Source organism: Pyxicephalus adspersus, chromosome 7 (genome assembly GCF_032062135.1).
Source record: "Pyxicephalus adspersus chromosome 7, UCB_Pads_2.0, whole genome shotgun sequence".
NCBI classification, from domain to species: domain Eukaryota; kingdom Metazoa; phylum Chordata; class Amphibia; order Anura; family Pyxicephalidae; genus Pyxicephalus; species Pyxicephalus adspersus.
Window position 1 is genome coordinate 2,986,563 of NC_092864.1, and position 19,700 is coordinate 3,006,262.

The 19,700-nt window shown below is 40.8% G+C and overlaps 2 protein-coding genes across 2 annotated transcripts in view; both read left to right on the forward strand.

The window, feature by feature from the left end:
• The first annotated feature begins 4,282 nt into the window (after positions 1-4,282).
• LOC140334680 (serine protease 27-like) lies at positions 4,283-9,644 on the forward strand. The gene is made up of 5 exons (XM_072416921.1): positions 4,283-4,382; positions 5,792-5,954; positions 6,242-6,513; positions 6,614-6,783; positions 9,297-9,644. Exons 1-5 carry the CDS (start codon positions 4,283-4,285, stop codon positions 9,642-9,644), a joined length of 1,053 nt encoding a protein of 350 aa, XP_072273022.1.
• Positions 9,645-9,947: 303 nt separating this feature from the next.
• The window catches only part of LOC140334681 (transmembrane protease serine 9-like), a 29,224-nt gene continuing 19,471 nt past the window's right edge, over positions 9,948-19,700 (forward strand). Inside the window, exons 1-5 of the mRNA XM_072416922.1 lie at positions 9,948-9,963; positions 10,239-10,401; positions 10,685-10,956; positions 12,748-12,917; positions 13,292-13,528. Coding sequence (XP_072273023.1) covers positions 9,948-9,963; positions 10,239-10,401; positions 10,685-10,956; positions 12,748-12,917; positions 13,292-13,528 — 858 coding nt within the window. The remainder of the gene's footprint in view (positions 9,964-10,238; positions 10,402-10,684; positions 10,957-12,747; positions 12,918-13,291; positions 13,529-19,700) is intronic.

Here is a 19,700-nt window from a genome sequence, read left to right on the forward strand (position 1 = left end):
AAGCAAAACTGAAGACCTCCCTTTTAGGTCAAGCCTTAGGATGTCCATCCTAAGAACTTTCTTTCTTTAGAAAAAAACAAAATCCTCCCTCATAAGACCAGAAAATATTTTTAAAGGCAAAACTGAGGTCTTCACTCTAAAGACAAGACTTGGAACATTCTTCTTGGAACAAGGGGATCTTCTTCTTAATACAAGACTCTCAGTTAAAACAAGATCAGTAACCCATTGCTTAGGACAAAACCAAAGACCTCCCTCGTGAGATAAGATTATTGATGCCCCCACCCATTACCCCAAGATAGAAAACCTATCTCTTAGGTCTCAAAACTTGGGATCTCTTTCTTAATTCAGTACCAAGGACTTCCCTCTTAGGACAAGAATGTCCTCCTAAAGACAAGATTGAGGTCTTCACTCTAAAGACAAGACTTGGAACATTCTTCTTGGAACAAGGGGATCTTCCTTAATACAAGACTCTCACTTATAACAAGATCAGTAACCCATTGCTTAGGACAAAACCAAAGACCTCCCTCGTGAGATAAGATTATAGATGTCCCCACCCCTTACCCCAAGATAGAAAACCTCCCTCTTAGGTCTCAAAACTTGGGATCTCTTTCTTAATTCAGTAGCAAGGACTTCCCTCTTAGGACAAGAATGTCCTCCTAAAGACAAGATTGAGGTCTTCACTCTTGAAACAAGACTGGGAATTTCCTTCTTAGGACAAGGGGATCACCTTCTAAATACAATGCTAGGGACCTCTTACTTAAGACAAAGGACCTATTGCTTAGGGCAAAACAAAAGACCTCCCTCCTAAGACAAGATTACTGATCCCTCACCCCTTAAGTCAGGACATAAGACCTCACTCTTAGGTCAAGCCTAAAGAACAGGACTGAAATTCACAGAATGGTGACATGAAGGTGGGGGTGGCGGCATGGAGCTATCTCCATATACGAAAATGTTACCAATAAATGCATTGCCAATAAAGTATTTATATCATTACTATTAAAAATTCATAAACAATATTATTATAGCGCCAACATATTACGCAGAGTAGTACATTAAATAGAGGTGGCAAAAGACAGACAGATACAAACAATAACACAGGAACAGGAAAGAACCCTGCCCAGGAGAGCTAACATTCTAAAAGGCCAATTGCAACTACAAAAGGCCATTTTAAAATACATTATACAGATATGGGTCAGTAGGGGCCACCATTAAAAAATCCGCCCTGAGACATGCCATGAGGCCATCACTGGATGGGATGTGGCTAAAAATTATTGAGCAGAAGATCAGCTAATTTTAAACAAATGGTTCTACGGGGATTTCTGGTCTGTTCCGATTCATTTGAATGCACACTAATGCACAACATAGCATATATTAGCTCCATGCCCCATGGGCTCTTAGTGTGGTCCAGCTGTTGCAGAAACAAGACTTAAGTGATCTTTTACAATATTTATTCTTTTTTTGTTCATAGGAGTGCTTGGACCTGTGAAGGCTGCTATAGGTAAGTGTGATTTGTGATTTATTTTTTGTGGCTTTTCTGCTTTTGCAACATGGTTAAAGAAGAAAGAATTAAAAACAAGTCACAAAGACAATACATTTTTTTAAGTTATCACACTTGTTTTATATTTGATGGTAAAAGGAAGGATAACAAAATGTGTTTAAATGTAACAATTTCAGATTTTGTCACTGGACTATCTAGCCCCAGAGGGAACATTTATAATAAAAGAGGGGTTTGTATGCAAAACAAAAATAACAACCAATCTAAGCAGCGTACCAATACTAAGCATTTATTTTATGCAAACTATACAGTATGTTACACTTACCTTTTCCTCACTAAAGCACAGGCATCCCTCTCCTGTGCATGCTTTCAGTTCTGATCCTGGGAGTGTCTCTGTTTCCAGTCTTTATCAATTCTGTCCAAACCGCTGACCAATCAAAAGATAGCCTCCTGATCAGCCCTGGCTATTTAGCTGGCTCTCAGACTACACTTGGTGTTTGTGCAACAAGTCGTGTCTCCTTTGTGTCCCCATTGTGCCGAGCCCCTAGTTCTGTGATCTAGTTCCTGTACACCTGCTGCTTAATCCAGTGTTTCCTGTGTCCAGCTCCTGTGTTAACCCCTCGTTGTCCAGTCTGTTGGTTCCCAGCCAACTTCCCTGTGTTGTTCCTGTCTGCCTGTGGATATCCTTGCATCACCTGTACCTCCTGCTCTTTCCAGTGTTTCCTCTGTTCCCTGTTCCCGCATTGGCCTCTGTGTGATTGCTGTCTGTCTCCTGGATCCCTGGCTATTGACCCCTGGTGTGTGACCTGACCACCCTTGCTTGCTGCCTGTCTCGACCCTAGCTTCCTCGACTATCATCCTGCTTGGTGATTTGGTACCATGCTTTGCCCACCTTGGTGTGCCCAAGGACCTCAAACTGGCCCTAACCAGCAGAGCAACATCCTCATCATCAGAGGCCCTGGAGAAAACCTATTTATAGCTTAGACTCTGCACCTTGGCCCTTCTCAGGGCTCGCACCACCTCCATACAACTCCTAGTGGTCCCGTCTCTTTGTGTGTGACACAGAAAGCATACAGCATATATACAAATCTTTTTACAGAGCTAACACAACACAACAAATTTTTAAAACACTGATCAACTAGTCAGAAAAAAGGGAAAATACACTAAAGTGTCTATTTCCAAGTCACTTACCCCTTAAGATTAGCTAGAGTTGTGTGGTATCTTGCCCTTAGGTTGAGCTGGGTTGTATCATTACTTGGTACTATGGGTAGCTAAGGTAGAGTAATAACTTAACCAGTAGGGTTAGCTAGAGATAGGTAGTCAGTTACCACTGAGATTAGCTTGGTTTGGTGGTCACTTGCCACTAAAGTTAGCTAGGGTTGGGTAGAAATTTGCCACTAGGGTTAAATAAGGTTGGATAGTTACTTGCTGAAAGAATATTTAGGGTTGAGTAATCATTTGCTACAAGAGTTAGCTAGGGTTGGGTAATTACGAGTTGGTAGGGATGGCTAGGCTTGGCTTATCACCTGCCATTAAGGTTAGGTAAGGATTGAGTAATCACTTGGTAGGATTGGCTAGGGTTAGGCAGTCACATGCCCCTAGGGTTAGCTCGGTTGGGTAATTTTCTGTTGGTAGGGTTGGCTAGGCTTGGGTTATCATCTGCTGCTAGAGTTAGGTAGGATTGGGTAATCACTTGGTAGGGGTGGCTAGGATTAGGCAGCCACATGCCCCTAGGGTTAGCTGGGTTGGGTAACCACTTGCCACTAGGGTTATTTAGAGTTTGGTAGTCACTTGGCAGTGGGGTTAGTCAGCGTTGTGTTATTGCTTGCCACTAAAGATACCTATCTTTTTTTACTCATTTGTGGTGGGATTAGTGGGATTGAATAATCACTTGCCACTAGGGTTAGCTAGTTGTGGGTAAGCATTTGCTTCTGAGGTTAGCTAGGGTTGTGTAGTAAGTTTCTGCTAGGATTGGCTGGTTTAAATAATCACTTGCTGATTACAAACACTTTCTGTGGGTTTACCTGGGGTTTATGGTTCACTGATAATGAGGTTAAGATTGATGGTTACAAAATGGCTGGGCCATCTGACAATCATTCCAGGAGACCAAAAATCATGAGCGTGCCATCATAGGATATATACGGTATGAATATATACAGCAAAAAAGATATTGGAGCAGTAATGCCTGAAGGCTGCCTCAAACCTCAATAAAGATGCCCAACCCAGCACAATATTAGCAAATCCAGCCATGATCTTACCTGAATAAGGATTTTTATCAGGGAACACTAATTAGGAGAAAGATATATTTCTGAAGCCCTAATCCTGTATTTAAGTATTTATTATTTAGGTGGGATATGTTGTCATTCAATGGGGGCAGAAAATAAGAAGAACTAGGGATCAATGACACCATCACATTTTCAGACATTCAACCAATTACTATCCAATGTAAAAGAAATGGTTAGAGTTTGGCTTTACCTTTGTTTCTTTCATTCTACACAATAAATGCATTTGTATGAAAACCATATAATGTGGATAAGGTCCAAAGGGTGTAAACTAAACTAAAACTCAAAGTTACATTCCATGCAGTCAGCATTTTGTATATGTCACATACATTCCTTTGACATATATTAAGTGTACATGACAAAAGAAAATCACTGAAAAGCATAATGCTTTATAGCAACCAGCCACAAGCTATTTTGCCTTGACTCAAGAATGCAAATGTTCACACGTTAGCATTTAACCAATTTCCTTCATGTGGCAGATTGGGTGCTCTGAGTAGGTGCGGTGATGGGTGTTCCCCAAAGATCTTCATACCATTTATATGTCAGAATTAATCTGCCCCCACTAGTGGCCAGAGGAGCTATTTCCATTCTGGTATCATTCATAGGTATGTAAAACATTTAGGAATAGGAAAAGTTTACTTAAAAAACTTTAGGATCTGGGGTGCCTGTGGAGACAGTTTTATGATCTGGGGTATTTGTGGGGGCAGTGCTATGAACTGGGGTACCTATGGAGTCAATGCTATGATCTGGGGTTCCTCTAGGGGCAGTGTTATGCTCTGTGGTGCGTGTGGGGGCAGTGTAATGATCTGATTGCCTGGATTAGTTTTTTCTCATGTGGGTTTCATATGATGGTAATATTATGATCTAAGGTGCCTGAGCTGCCTGAGCTGAGTGTTAAAATCTGAAGTTCATGTACCCTGTTTCCCCGATGATAAGACACTGTCTTATTTTTTTTGGAAGGCCAAAATATGCTCTAGGGCTTATTTTCAGGGGGATGCCTTATTTACCCATGAAGAAGACTACAGTACACAGTTATTGTTCATGTGCCATTCATGTCCAGTTCTGATCACTCTGTGCCAATCATTGTCCCCTTCTGATCAATCATGTGCCATTCCTGTCCCCTTCTGATCAATCTGTGCCATTCCTGTCCCCTTCAGATCAATCATGTGCCATTCATGTCCAGTTCTGATCAATCTGTGCCAATCATTGTCCCCTTCTGATTAATCTGATCCATTCATTGTCCCCTTCTACTGTAATCAATAATATACCGTACCATTAAATGTCCCATTGTAATTCATCATATACTGTACCATTTAATGTTCCATTCTAAAGCTTATATACAGTAAGTGGTATTGCTCACAGCAAAAGAAACCTGTCTGTGTCTCACTTTTGGATGTTCTGGCCGTGAACAAACTCCTGCAGTCTCCATTAGGGAGGGATGAGGGAAGCTGCCTGTGTTTGCTTGGGCGGAGTCACGTGCGCGCACTGCAGTCCTGTCACTTCCTCTTCATTACGAGGCGCGGCACGCAGCCATGGAGGCAGACGGAGGAACCACACGGAGTCACCCACCGTGCCACCCGATTCGGGTAAGCGCAGGTATCGGTGGGTGGCTTATTTGCGGGGGGGGGCCTTATTTTACATTTTTCTCTAAAAAGGGGGGGCTGTCTTATTTGATGGCCCTGCCTTATCATCGGGGAAACACGGTATTATGTTCCGAGCTCCCAGGCTCCCAGGCGATCTTATGATCTGGGTTTACTGTGGTGGCAGTATATTGGTTTGAGGTGCCTAGGGATGGTTTTATGATTTAGGGTGCCTGGAGTGTCATAATCCGGATGCCCATGGGGACAGTCCCATGATCTGGGGTGCCTCAGGTTTTCTTACAGGGCGTTTTCTGCAATAATGTTACAAGAGTGTACTGTCATCTTTAAATATTATTATTTCTCACCCGTATTACAACAGAATTTACAACATGACCCACATAGAGATTATAAATTGTTGTTCTTCCTCTCTGTAGAATGCGGAAAGCCTCAGGTGACCAATCGGATTATGGGAGGGCAGAATGCCCAGGCAGGAGAATGGCCATGGCAAGTGAGTTTGCGCAACAATGGGCGACACTTCTGCGGCGGATCCCTCATCAGTGAATCTTGGGTGGTCTCTGCTGCCCACTGTATTACCAGGTTGGTGATGGCTAATCTATTGGTAGGTAAAAACACAAAACTGTATCTCTGACATTGACTATGGACACATTGTTCTGGGACCCCAGTTGTCTGCTTTGTGTGACAATAGGTGTGTGTTTGAGGGGCGGCAGGGGATTACAATCCACCCAATTGGGGGTTTAAACTCAAACCACTAACAAAATGCCAGTCCAAGGTCTGTAATGGACACCAAGAGCTCTGTTTTTAGACTGAATGTGCAGGCGATTGTTGCTTATATTGTTTTTTCTTGTTTTTTCCTAATATTACAGGTATGTGACAACCTCCTCACTCTCCATCCACCTGGGCTGTTACCAAATTTCCAATCCGAACTCGCATGAGATTTCAGTTGCAGTGAAAAGAATCATAAAGAATCCCCTGTACACATATGTGGGTTCATTGGGGGACATCAGCCTCATACAACTGATGACCCCAATCAACTATACTGCATACATCCTCCCTGTCTGTCTCCCTACCGCCAATGTGGACTTCCCAATGGGCTTGCAATGCTGGGTCACCGGCTGGGGTAGCATCAACTCTGGAGGTAGGTTCTGTGTTTCCATAATTAAAATGAAAACTTTGTGATGTATCCATTCGCAGTTGGATGGCCGGATAATTTTAACTGATGTATTATTTATTTGCAGTGGATCTCCCAAGCCCCCAGACTCTGCAGGAAGCCCAGGTTCCCCTAATCGATACAGAGACCTGCAACTACCTCTATCATATCAATTCTGGTGTCAGCAGTTCAGAACCTATAATCCTGAGTGATATGATCTGTGCGGGATATGAAAGTGGAGGAATAGATTCATGTCAGGTAAGTCAAAGAGTGAAATATTATCATATTGGGATATTGAGATTCACAAGTGACGAATTCAACAATGGTCACCTAACATTTTTTTAGGTTTACAGTTAGGTCAATAAATATTTGGACAGAGACAACTTTTTTCTACATTTCTACATTACCACAATTTATTTTAAATGAAACAATGACTTTCAGCTTTAATTCAGTGGGTTGAACAAAAAGATTGCATAACAATGTGATGAACTAAAGCCTTTTTTTACACAATCACTTCATTTCAGGGGCTGAGAAGTAATTGGACAAATTAAAAAGCTGAAAATAAAATGTTCATTTCTAATACTTGGTTGAAAACCCTTTGCTGGCAATGACAGCCTGTAAGTGATTATTTAAATAAAGGCTTTAGTTCCTCACATTTTTATGCAATCTTTTTGTTCACCCCACTGAATTAAAGCTGAAAGTCATTGTTTCATTTAAAATTATTTAAAATTAATTGTGGTAATATACAGAACCAAATGTAGAAAAAGTTGTCTCTGTCCAAATATTATGGACCTAACTGTATATTTAATATTTGTATTACTGTTTATTTAAAAAGTGAACCTGATACCCACAATAAGCCGATCTAAATCCAAACACAAAACTGTAATATATTGCATGGCAGAAGTCCTTAGATATTGTGGCTGCATTAGCTTTCCACCTGGTGGGATCCTGCCACTAACACACTGCATGCCATAGGGTGACAACAATCACTCACTTGTGTAATAAAACCACAAAACCGGACAGGGCTACGGAACACATACACAACACATAACATTCTTGGGACTCGCCAATCTGGTATTTCATTTGTGAAATTTCAGTAAATCATTGTAAACCTTCCTAGCTGGTCCTAAATAATACTGCACATGTGCAGACCAATGCTATTCAATCCTATTTGGAGGGCAACTATATTGTGTCCCCACAATAGACCAATGCACCATAGAAATGGCTGTGCTATGTATGCACATTCTGACAAGACTTTGGAATAAGGTTACTCCACTGAAGCAGCAGGCAAAGGGAGATCAAACCCCAGCTGAACAACAGACAGCAATACAAAAATACAAAATGGAACTACAAAACCCCGCTCTATTCTAAATCTAAAAAAAAGATGGCTGGCACTTAGTCTGTTAATTATACCATTGGAAGTGGATTGTTATAGCCAATATCTTTTTTCACAAATCATCTTAAAGCGTACCTAAACTCCGAAATTTCACTTTACATAAAAGGATAGACAAACCTTTTATGTTAAGTGAAATTCTGTTTTTTTTTTTTTTTTTAAATGCAATAACTTTTAATAAAAAAGGCACAGCACCGCCCCCCAATTCTCGACCACCTAGGTGATCGGGAATGAATGGAAGCGCAAAGCCTCCTGGGATGCCTGATGTAGGTACCCTGGGAGGTGCTCCTTCTGCGCATGAGCCTTTTCGTGGGGGAAAACAAAATTTGGCGATCTCATGCATGCGCGTAGGAAGAAGAACCCGGAAGAAGAGATGAAGATGGCGGCGCCGGCTCACGAGTGGATGGCGGGACGATGCAGGACAGGATGCAAGAGACCTCCAGATGGATCAGACTGACCTGCGGGATTGAAGGTAAGTGGATTTCTTTTTGTTTTAGGGACTTTTGGGTTTAGTTCCTCTTTAAGCACCTAATTTTATTAGGTTTTGTTTTTCACATTTTAAACAGATATAACAATCCACTTCCAATGATATATTTGGTGTAAACATTTTCCAAAGTCTTCTGAGAATGTGCTTACATATCAATGTCATTTTCTATTGGCTGATTGGTCTATTGTTGGGTCACATGATAGCTACCCTTCGAATTGAAGTAAACGGCATTGGTCTGCACATGTGCCGAATCCTTCAGGACCAGCTGAGAAGGTTTAAAGTCATGGCTGTGCATCTTCTCCCACCCAAGTGAATCTGTTGGATTTGTGGACAGGTGAGTATAACTGTGAAAACTGCTAAGGTATGGGGGTGTGGGGCATTGATTTAAGATTTATTTACAGGATAAAGTTACTCAGGTTATTTATTAATTATTGATTCAAGCATGATTGAATTTCAGCGCCCCATAGCAGAAAAAGTTTAGGAGATGATTTTACCTGGGTAGAACATATTTAAGATTTGTTTGCATAAACTTTGCCAGATCTCTCCACTCATCACTGACATAATATAAGAAGCATGCGTTCTGCCATTCAGCGGAGAACTGAACAGGGCTGACAACACCGCTTGGGATTTCAGAACAGCAGAAGCACAGTTGTCATTCCTATCAGGAAGCCGGGTGCTGACTGGGGTTCTGAAAGATCGATAGGTATTTTTCTGTACTTGCAGTGTTTTTAGTTCATGGGGAAATGTAATTAGTGTTTTGGAGAGATTTGCTAAATGTGAGAGTAAAAATCTTTTGGGACTTTAAAGATATTAAAGATATTTAGCTCCATTTCTGCCCATATCCCTTCCTGTAATGGAGCTGATTTCTCATTTTAAATTACTTATTTCCAGGGAGACTCCGGAGGTCCTCTTGTCTGCTCCCATGATGGACAATGGTTCTTGGCTGGGCTGGTTAGTTGGGGAGAAGGTTGTGGAGAGGTGAACCGTCCTGGAGTATACACCCGACTGACTGCCTATCAGGACTGGATTAGGATGAATGCTCCGGAGACTGAAATTAATATGGTGAATGTCAGCTTCAACAGTGATACCAATGTCATCGGCACCACCAGTGTCCCCAATGCCACCAATGTCACCAGTACCACCAGAGTCCCCAATGTCACCAATGTCACCAGTACCACCAGAGTCCCCAATGTCACCAATGTCACCAGTGTGGGACAGAGAAGAGGTAAATCCTCTTAGTTTTTTCTTTTTGCTGTCAGTTTTGTGCCTTCACGTCCTGGCGTTACTGGGACAGGAAATAAGAACTGTTCCCCGGGGGTCATTGACATCATCACCAATGTTTTAGTGAAAGCCACATAATTCTAAATCGATTTTTGTCTTAGAACTACTTTTTAGTGATGTGCACCTGTCACATACATCTCAGTGACATTTATGTGTACTATAAAAATCAAAGTAAATCACTGATAAGCTCCAAATTTATTTTGGGATTGGGTTTGCCGTCAGAAGGTGCACTCATGGACCCTGATACCCCATATATGTCAAATGGTGACCAATGAAGGTATTTTAAACTTTGACCCCCACATTATTAAATATGCAAAAGGTCCCTGATATCAGTGACAGGAGCATGACGAAAGGAAAAAAAAATAGAACCACCTGAGATGTGCAAATCCTGATCCTATCACCCTGAATTTAATTGGTGCCACTCAGCCCAGCTCTTCTCTCAGGGGGGGGTCCTGTATTGACACATTTGAATAATGTTATCACCTGTTTGTAGCATAACAACCAAATGTAACCAACATAGAGATTTTAAATTGTTGTTCTTCCTCTCTGTAGAATGCGGAAAGCCTCAGGTGGCCAATCGGATTATGGGAGGGCAGAATGCCCAGGCAGGGGAATGGCCATGGCAAGTGAGTTTGCGTGTCAATGGGCGACACTTCTGTGGTGGATCTCTCATCAGTGAATCGTGGGTGGTCTCTGCTGCCCACTGTATTTCCAGGTTGGTGATTGTAAATCTATTGGTGGGTCAGACACACAACGCTACATTGCTGACCATGACAAGGGTGACATTTTTCTGGGACCTCAGTTGTCTTTCTCTGTCATGTGGCAAACTGTGTGTGTGTGTGATGGGGGGTGGCGGGGGGTTACTATTTTCCAAAATTTGGGGCCTAATCTAAAACAGAAAGCCTATCCAAGGTCAGAATTGAATACCAAGAGCTCGGTTTTAGTCTGAATGTGCAAATTATTATAATGTTTTTTGTATTTGTTCCCTAATAATACAGTTCTGTGACAATCTCCACACTCACCGTCTGCCTGGGCTGTTACCAACTTTCCTATGCAAATTCCCAGCAGATTTATGTTGGGGTGAAAAAAATCATAAAGAATCCCAAATTCACAGACATAGGCTCATTGGGGGACATCAGCCTCATACAACTGAAAACTCCAATCAAATACACCGATTACATCCTCCCTGTCTGTCTACCTACCGCCAATGTGGAATTTCCCCCTGGACTGTACTGCTGGGTCACCGGCTGGGGTACCATCATGTCCGGAGGTAGGTTCTGTGTTTATGTATTTACACTAAAATAATTGTAATGTATTCAATAGTAATCTTTAGGATCTTCGTTAACAAAAAAAAAAAAAAACATTAAATCTTTAAATGAATTCATCTGGTTGATCCTGAATTTTGGATGTCATGCAATTTGTACTGAATTGCATGTTTTTTAGCTGCTTAATTGAAATAGGAATTTTGAGGGTTATTTTGGGCAGTTCTGAGCATAGGAAATCAGTGGCTTCAGTGGGAGAGGGACCAAAAGCTCTAAAAGCTGTCTCTGCCTCATGTCTGCTTTTCCTGGTACCTGAGCACCCTCAGCTTGGCTGCCAGTTGTGCCAGCAGGTTCCCAATCTCCCGTCTTTGTATTTGGAGTTGTAAAGTTAGCGGACATTTGTTTTTTTTTTATGCCATTATCTGGTCAGCCCAGGTTTCCAGGAACTTTCCAGCCATTTGGTACAATGTTACTTGATTTTGGCCAAACCACAACTGATTGTTTTTGCAGAAAATTGCTTATCTGTATTGGAAGAAGTGTAATCTAGACCAGAATGTTCTTACGATTAGTAGAATATCAGGCGAATAAACATTTTTTTCCTATATAATAGTAAAATCTAATCTCTAAGCAACGCTTTAATATTATATATAGTTATTACTCCTAGAGATATGCACATATATTATCCACCAGTTGCACCTCCTCTGACGTGATATTGCACAGGTGCATTAATATCAATAATTATAATAATTTCAAAAGCTTTCATGGACTAGTTTGTGATAGTGAAGTTTAGGATGTGTGATGATGTTTTGAGGGATATCGGATGTAAATATGGATGTTGGATGAATGCTGGATTTGGATGTGGTGCCCAATGTTTGATGTTGACGTATAATGAAAAGTAGTCAATGTACTCTTGGCCAGTGACAAGTTTGAATACACTTGAGATTTATTATTGTGAGATAAACTTGTCTCTACGTTGGATATTATATATAAATATGTCTCCTATATCTTCTATATATATATATATATATATATATATATATATATGTCATAAACATCTACAAAATGTTGTTTCAAACTTAGATCAATGAAGTAGGGAATACCTCATTTAAGATGCTGTGGAAGTCTACAGTCTGTTCCTCAGTTTTCAAGGCTAAAATGTTTGGGGCCACTCCTATTCCATCACATAAATTAATAATATTATCGTATATGTATATGGTGTTGACATAATACATAGTCCATAGTCGTGTCACTAAGAGAAGCTCATGGTCTGATGTCCCCACTATAGTTATGTGTCATTAACATAGTCTAAATTAACATTTTGGGGGGAAGCAAATTGTGTTTTCCTAAATATGCTCAGGTTGGGTTTTGAACAAGTATGCCCTATCACATGTTAGTAATTACTATTGCTTTGAGATACAGCTGGTGAGCTCCAAGGGAACACTGAAGTATGTGACGACTTATCCCCCCAAGCTCCTACATTGCTTTTTGTGGGCCTGAGCATGTCATGAACCTGTATGAATCTGAGCTCACAAATCCCCAGGACTGAGAGCGACATTCATATGTCAATATTTGAGCTGTTTTATTTCAGGAAATATTAAAGCATTGTAGTGTAACCCCGTCACCACATTACCACGGATGTTGACCCCTTCATCTTCCTCTCTTTGTTGCCACTACTTCCTCTATTACAGTAACACCAAACAATCCCAATGTCAACTGGTTCCAGCTATGAATGGTAAATGATCAAGAAATGTTCATTTGGAAGGCCGAATAATTTAAATTGTTGTATTATTTATTTGCAGTGGGTCTTCCGAGCCCCCAGACTCTGCAGGAAGCCCAGGTTCCCCTGATCAATACAGAGGGCTGCGACCACCTTTATCATTTCAATTCTGATGTCAGCAGTTCAGATCCTATAATCCTGAGTGATATGATCTGTGCGGGATATATCAGTGGCGGGATAGACTCCTGTCAGGTAAGTCGTAGAAGTAAATATTAATATGAGATATTGTGCAGAAATCAAATGTTACTGCATATTCACTAAGGCAAAGGAAAGATTCCATAAATCAGACTACAATTAGAAAGAATGGTTCTGTTGTTTAGCGGAGAAGAACTGCACAGGGCTGACAATATTGCCTGGGAATTCAGAACTGCAGAATTGTTGTTCTCACTACGTTTCTGCTGCTACAATGGGTTTTTAAGAGGACACTACATAAGGAAATATACATGTTTTGAAGAGATGGGATGAATAAGCATTTTAATATTTTCTTAGGGTTATATAGCTGTTAAATATTATCAGCTCCAGTTTTATTGTATTTGACCAAAATCTTTGCTTTTTTTATTTTCCAGGGAGACTCCGGAGGCCCTCTTGTCTGCTCCCATGATGGACAATGGTTCTTGGCTGGGCTGGTTAGTTGGGGAGAAGGTTGTGGAGAGGTGAACCGTCCTGGAGTGTACACCCGACTGACTGCCTATCAGGACTGGATTAGGATGAATGCTCCGGAGACTGAAATTAATACGTTGAATATTGACTTTGGTCTGAATAGCCGAGCTACACCTGTCCCACAAGTCTTCCGGATCTCATGGGCAATAGTTCTTTTTCTGCACATTTTATGTTTTTTTTCAGTTAATTGGCAGGTCTGATATCCAAACCCCTGGGCTCTGGAATTAAACATGAAAGATGAATTTCAGACGAGCAGCTTGACATTTACAAATCCATCTTGTGATTCATCCTGAAAAAGGTTTCTGTAAAATTAATATCAGTGTACAAATAAATTGAACCGGTTCTGGTGCTACCCACCCAAACACCGGGCTTTCTTGCAGTGGATGCTAACGTTATGAAAATATACATGTATCAGTTAAGACTCATTTATAAAGACCTTCACTCAGAGATGACATTTACCCCTTAGGGAATGTGTACCTGCAAGTCCCAAACTGGAATGCTCAGGTCTATGAAAAACGCTATTACAGACTCTACAATTCTTCTCCTTTATTAACTCTTCTCATCTCTTTCCTCTTCATTCTCAACAAACTTGGCTAAACTCTCTTGACTTCTCTTCCCTCTTCTTCACTTTCTTTTCTTCTTCATCTTCTTTCTTTGGTTTCTTTTCCTTTTTTATCCTCCTTTCCTTTCTCCTCTTCTCACACTTTTCTCCTCTTTCCTTCTCTCCTGTCCACCCTCCTTTCTGCTCCTTCCCAATGTCCTTCTGTCTTCTTTCCCCATTTTCTTTTATTTTCCCCTTTTTTTCTCCCCTTTGTTCTTTACTCTTGTGCTTCTTCTCCTCTCTTTTTAAATTCTCTCTTTTGCTCTCTACTCTCTGCTGACTACGCCATTCCTTGATATCATCTGATTTCCACTTTCCCCTCTCTAGTCTTCTCTCTCAGTTCTCTTCTTCTCTGGCTCTTCATCTTTTCTCTGCTTTTTATTTTCTTCCAGTGCCAACAAAACAAATAAACATAACAAAAGCAAGTATTTGTAATGGCAACAATTTCACATTTCATCCTGAAGAAACACCAGGAACTGATAGGAGATCTTTGTAAAGTAAAAGGAATTCCTCTTCTCCGCAATAATCCCCAATTTTAGGTAATTTCCACAATTTGGCTGTGAATATGGAGAGGTGGAAATCTGTTTAGGTAACGTGAATTTGATGACATCCAGTAAAGGTTATTTGTCTCCCATGAGTTTTGTTGGCCAAGGACATTTCTCTAATTAGATCGGATCTACAGGGATATTAGTTCTAGTTCTGTGATAATGGCCACATTGGTCAGTCACACCTGACATGGATAGGAAACTAACTGCCCTCTGACCATAAAGGACATTGGAGGATTTTTATTATGCAAGTGTCTTCTGTTACGTTACAGCTCTGCCTGGCACGAACATGAAATTGACAATGTCAGCTTCTACTTGAGAATCTTTTTACATTTTCTTTGATCTCCTTTAAGATCAATGTCTTATGTGAAATCTTTATTCATCATCCTTTACTTCAATGTGGAGTACCATCAGCTCAGTACAAGTCTGGGGGGAAAACATGCTATATTTTAGAGGTCATTTTTTCTGTAATCACTGCATCTGATATGGATTAGTTTCCACATGACCAGGGTACCGCATAAGACCCTTGCTGCAGCCACCAATACCAAAACCTTCCCCCCAACACCCCTTCACTTAAAACCTGATAAATAAAGAAAGCATACACAATATTTTTGGATTAACTTGGCCACAGCAGCCCCTTTTATTAATTACAAATTAACAGCATTATTATGAAGTCAAGTGTCCATCTAAATCAAGTTATGGTTACCAGATCTCCCTCCGCAGTAACAGGTGGAATTGCTCATTTCCTACCCAGGATTGGGCTACATCAACAATTTCCATCTTTATTCTGCTGGGGGCAAAATATCTCCTGGGGGCAAACACACTTATTAGAGACATTGTGGGAAATTGTTGGCTGGTTGCTGAGGCTAACTTTACAAGAACACTCCAGAGATAAAAAAAATGTGATCTCCAAACAATCTGAGCAACTTTAACCACAGTACAGGTAGTCCCGAGATAAGGACATTCGACATACAGACCACTCCTAGATATGAACAGGGCTTCCCTGATCATTTGTGTCCAGGGCAGAGACTGGGTGGGGGAGGGGGGAGATTTGCATGACTTAAAGAGGAAGAAATCTTTTGCTAAACACAGCTGAGCAATATCTTGTAACTCTTTAAAGATCAAGACAAACTCTGTAGTTGCATATCAAATACAAAAAGCAGTAATCCCAAGTCGGACTCGGAGTACCTAAAAGCAGGATAAAAACCCACTTACCTTATTCCGTCGCTGGCCCCACAGGTCCTAGGGACATGTCTGCCTCCTCCGAATTCTAGCTGAGAATTGCAGATTCCACCTATGGGGTTTCCCGGTGATGTCGGTACATGCATCGGTGCGGCCGAGACTTAGCGGTGGGAAATTCAAATAATTTTGTATTGGATTCAATAAAAAAATTGCTGTATTGAGTCCAACTTACAATGAAAAATAAATTTCCATAGGAAAAATTGTACTGCTTTTTGCATGGAAATTTGGAAGGAATTAGACCGCCAGGGAGGTTAATGACTGTTTAGGCTCCATTTTTGCTTTGTTTGTAATTAGTAGGTTTTTATGAAGTAACTGACACCACGCTGCCTAAAAATATTTTAACCACCTGGGTGGTTCCCCCGAACCTGGTTGGGGGTAAGAAAACTTGCTAAAAGCATTTACCCCGTACCAGGGGTAGCTAAAAATAGAAACACACGTTACAGTGCAATCTGATTGTCATACAACATTGTATGACAATCGGATTACAACTGAAAAAAAACACTTACCTTGTCCCCGCAGCTCCTCCGGACACGTCTTCTGTCTTCCTTCTTTTCCAGCGTGCGCAGTGACGATCTCCGGGGTTTCCCGGTGATGTCGCTGCATGCGTCGGTGCGGGTGGGAGGCGGGGCGGGTTTGGTACAGAAATCTAGACATCAGTGTAACGCCCAGGTGGTTAATACAAACATCTGTCCTAATCGCATTGTCTGAAGTAATGTACCTGTTCTAACAACATACAAATTCAACTTAAGAACATACCCACAGTCCCTATCGTGTATGCAACCTGGAGACTACCCGTATGCCATTCAATGTCCATTGTCCTGGGATCCCTCTGACAGCTGCTGATCATTTACTAGCTTGGTTGTGCTCAACATGAGAACAAACGCCGGGGGTGACATGGGTTTACAAACAAACCTACAGGCTGCAGCTGTCACTATGCAGTCAGATTGCAACTGTCACTGTGCTATCAGGTTGTAGATATTGCTGTGACTGCAGGCAATAGCTGTCACTGTGCTGTCAGATTGCAACTGTCTATGTGTTATCAGGTTGCAACGGTCACTGTGTTAGTAGGCTGCAGCTCTCACTATGCAACACAGTATGTAAAAAGTAATAATTTACATAATTTGAAAACTTTTTGATTAAATTGTATATATAAAATACTCAATATTGGATTGGTATGTTTTCCAATGTTTCCTTAAAAAGGTAGGTAGTAAAATCGCTCCAATTTATGGTCACAATAACTGATGCATATAGACGCTCATATAGAAGAAATGGTCCGGGCCACTTGGTTTTAACTTGGCTAGTGACTCCTAGACTTGAAAGTGTGTACAATTTCCAGATTCACAATTCAGATGCAGTGGTGAATATTGGGGGTGGGGGGTTGTTGCTCAACTAATCTGTTGCTGGTGCTAAAATATACAGATATGTCCTACCAGTGGCTGTGCAGAACTGTGCTCTTCCAGGCGGAACGGGTGATGACAAAGATTTGGTGACATACTGCATGCCATCTATGGTAAGGAGGAAACAAATCTCTTTACAGACTTTAGGGAAATATTGCTGTCGCATGTTGGAGGTATAAAACTGGCTGTCCTTCGTTCACCTGACTTACTAGTGCACAGCCACAGCTAGGGGGTCATATCAGAGAAGAGTCACCAGCAGAATGTTCCTGCAGAGTGTTCTGTGGATGTTTTTCCTCCTGGGTAAGAAACCTTTCATTCTTCAAAAAGCAGGGTTAGGGGTGCTCACACAGAGTATTAGGGGTATTAGTGGTATTATCAGTGTTAGTGATTGGCTCCTGGAAGTGCTGGAAGCATTGGACACAATGTGTTCTGTTTCTGCCAATGTAACAAGCACTTTTAATAAGCAACTTAAAACAAGACTGGGTCCTTCCTCTTAAGACAAGACTGGGTACCCCCCCCCCAAGACAAAACAGGACCTTATTTTTAGCATAGGGTGGCGGACAGTTAACTTAAACCAAGACTAAAGACCTCATTTCTAGGTGTAGCCTGAGGACCTCCTATCTAACACAGTACCTAGGACCTTCTTCTTAAGACAAGATGGGGACCCCTCTCATAAGACAAGACTAAAGACCTCCTTCTTAAGTCAAGACTGAGAACCTCCATCTTGAGAATAGATTGCAAGCCACCTTTTTATGCTGGCAGTCTCTTTCTGAACACAAAATGGGGACCTACTTCTTAGGATAAGATAGAGGGAACCCCACTTAAACCAAGATCAAAGATCTCACTCGTACGACAGGACTGGGAACCACCTTCATAAGTCAAGACTGGGGACCTTAAGTCAAAACCAAGGACCTCCCACTTATGTCAGGAATATAGACCCCCCTACACTTAAGACAAGACTGGGGACCACTCTCTTAACTCAAGACTGAGAACGTCCCTCTTAATTTATTGTTAAGGACCCTTTCTCTTAAAACAAAACTGGGGACTTCCCAAAACTAAATACCTCCATCTTAAGACAAGACTGGGGACCTATAACACGACTGGCAACCAATCTTAAAATGGGAAACTACTACCTAATCAAAGACTGAGGACCACCCTCCCAAATCAAGACCATGGATTTCCCTGCTAATTCATGACTTCCTTCTTCAAACCTCCTGCTTAACAAAAGACTGGAGACCTCCCACTAAAACCAAGTCCAAAGACCCCTCTTTTATGACAAATTTGGGTAATCACGTGTTGGTAGAGTTGGCAAGGGTTGGGTAATTACTTGCAACTTGGGTTAGCTATGACTGGGTAATAACATGCAAAATGATTTTTTGAACAAGAGACAAGTTCAAGACTTTGGGACCTAAAGGGCTAGATACTAAAACTCAACACATTTTATTATACACAAAAATTCTGAAACAATACATAATAAAACAGGTACTGGTGCGCTGTGTTTTCTTACAAGGTAGATTGATCTAGTCTTTACAATCATCAAATAAATAAAGAATTAGCTGCTTCTTCAGGAATAAATTATATAGATAACAAGGTCTAGGTAAAACTAGTAATAACAATTGTATATGCAAATAGTAATTTAACAGTAAGTAGATATCGATTGTATGGATGTAAAACAAAGTAATACTCACTGATGATCCCTTCCAAGGAATATAGTTTGTAAAAGTTGCAATAGGATACAATTTGAAATGTAAATTCTGTGTCATAAATTGACCACATCCAGCTAATTATTAAGAAAGAAATATAGATACATACATAGGTAAAGGGAGTCTTAACATATAATAGTGGTCAAAAATTTAGCAAAATAAAAATAAATAAATATATATATATATATATATATATATATATAGATCTCAATACATATGCACATCATAACACCCCTATGGAGACATGTGGGGCTTCAGCACAGTTTTAACAATAAGAGCATTTTGTGTTGTGCCCATGTCACATACATCTCAGGAACATACATTTACATGTATTTTATAAAGCAAAGGAATCTCTGATAAGCTCCATAATTTTTGACCAATCAAAGGCCATAATGTTTTTATTTAAGAGCGCAAATGTTTACTCCTTACCCTTAATGGATGTACCCCTACAATCCAGTATGCAGCAGATAAGGTGCACTAAAGGGGCAATGTTGGACCCTGATACCCTTAAATGTCAAAACTAAGCTGCTCCCACTAGTGGCCAGACAAGCTTTTTTCAACTGTGAATTTACAGTATTTTCACTGGGAGAAAAGTGTATTTTCTAGGTAAACAATAGGCACATGCAGGAATCCTGGTCTATAAGGAGGTAAAAAAGAATGTGAGGCTTCAAATTAACATAAAGAAATGTGCTGAAATTTTTAATAGTTAAAGCTGAACCCTAGGCAGATGTGAAAACACAAATGAATGCAGCTTTGAGTCCAATAACACATCAATAAAGGAGAAAAAAACAGATATCAGTGATAAGAGCATGGTGATAGAAGAAGAG

Excerpts from the sequence above, each read along its gene's own strand:
- LOC140334680 (XM_072416921.1), top strand. The coding sequence starts at position 4,283 with ATGGGTGTTCCCCAAAGATCTTCATACCATTTATATGTCAGAATTAAT. Across the intron at positions 6,514-6,613 it reads GGGTAGCATCAACTCTGGAG|TGGATCTCCCAAGCCCCCAG; the intron begins GTAGGTTCTGTG and ends ATTTATTTGCAG. Across the intron at positions 6,784-9,296 it reads GAGGAATAGATTCATGTCAG|GGAGACTCCGGAGGTCCTCT; the intron begins GTAAGTCAAAGA and ends ACTTATTTCCAG.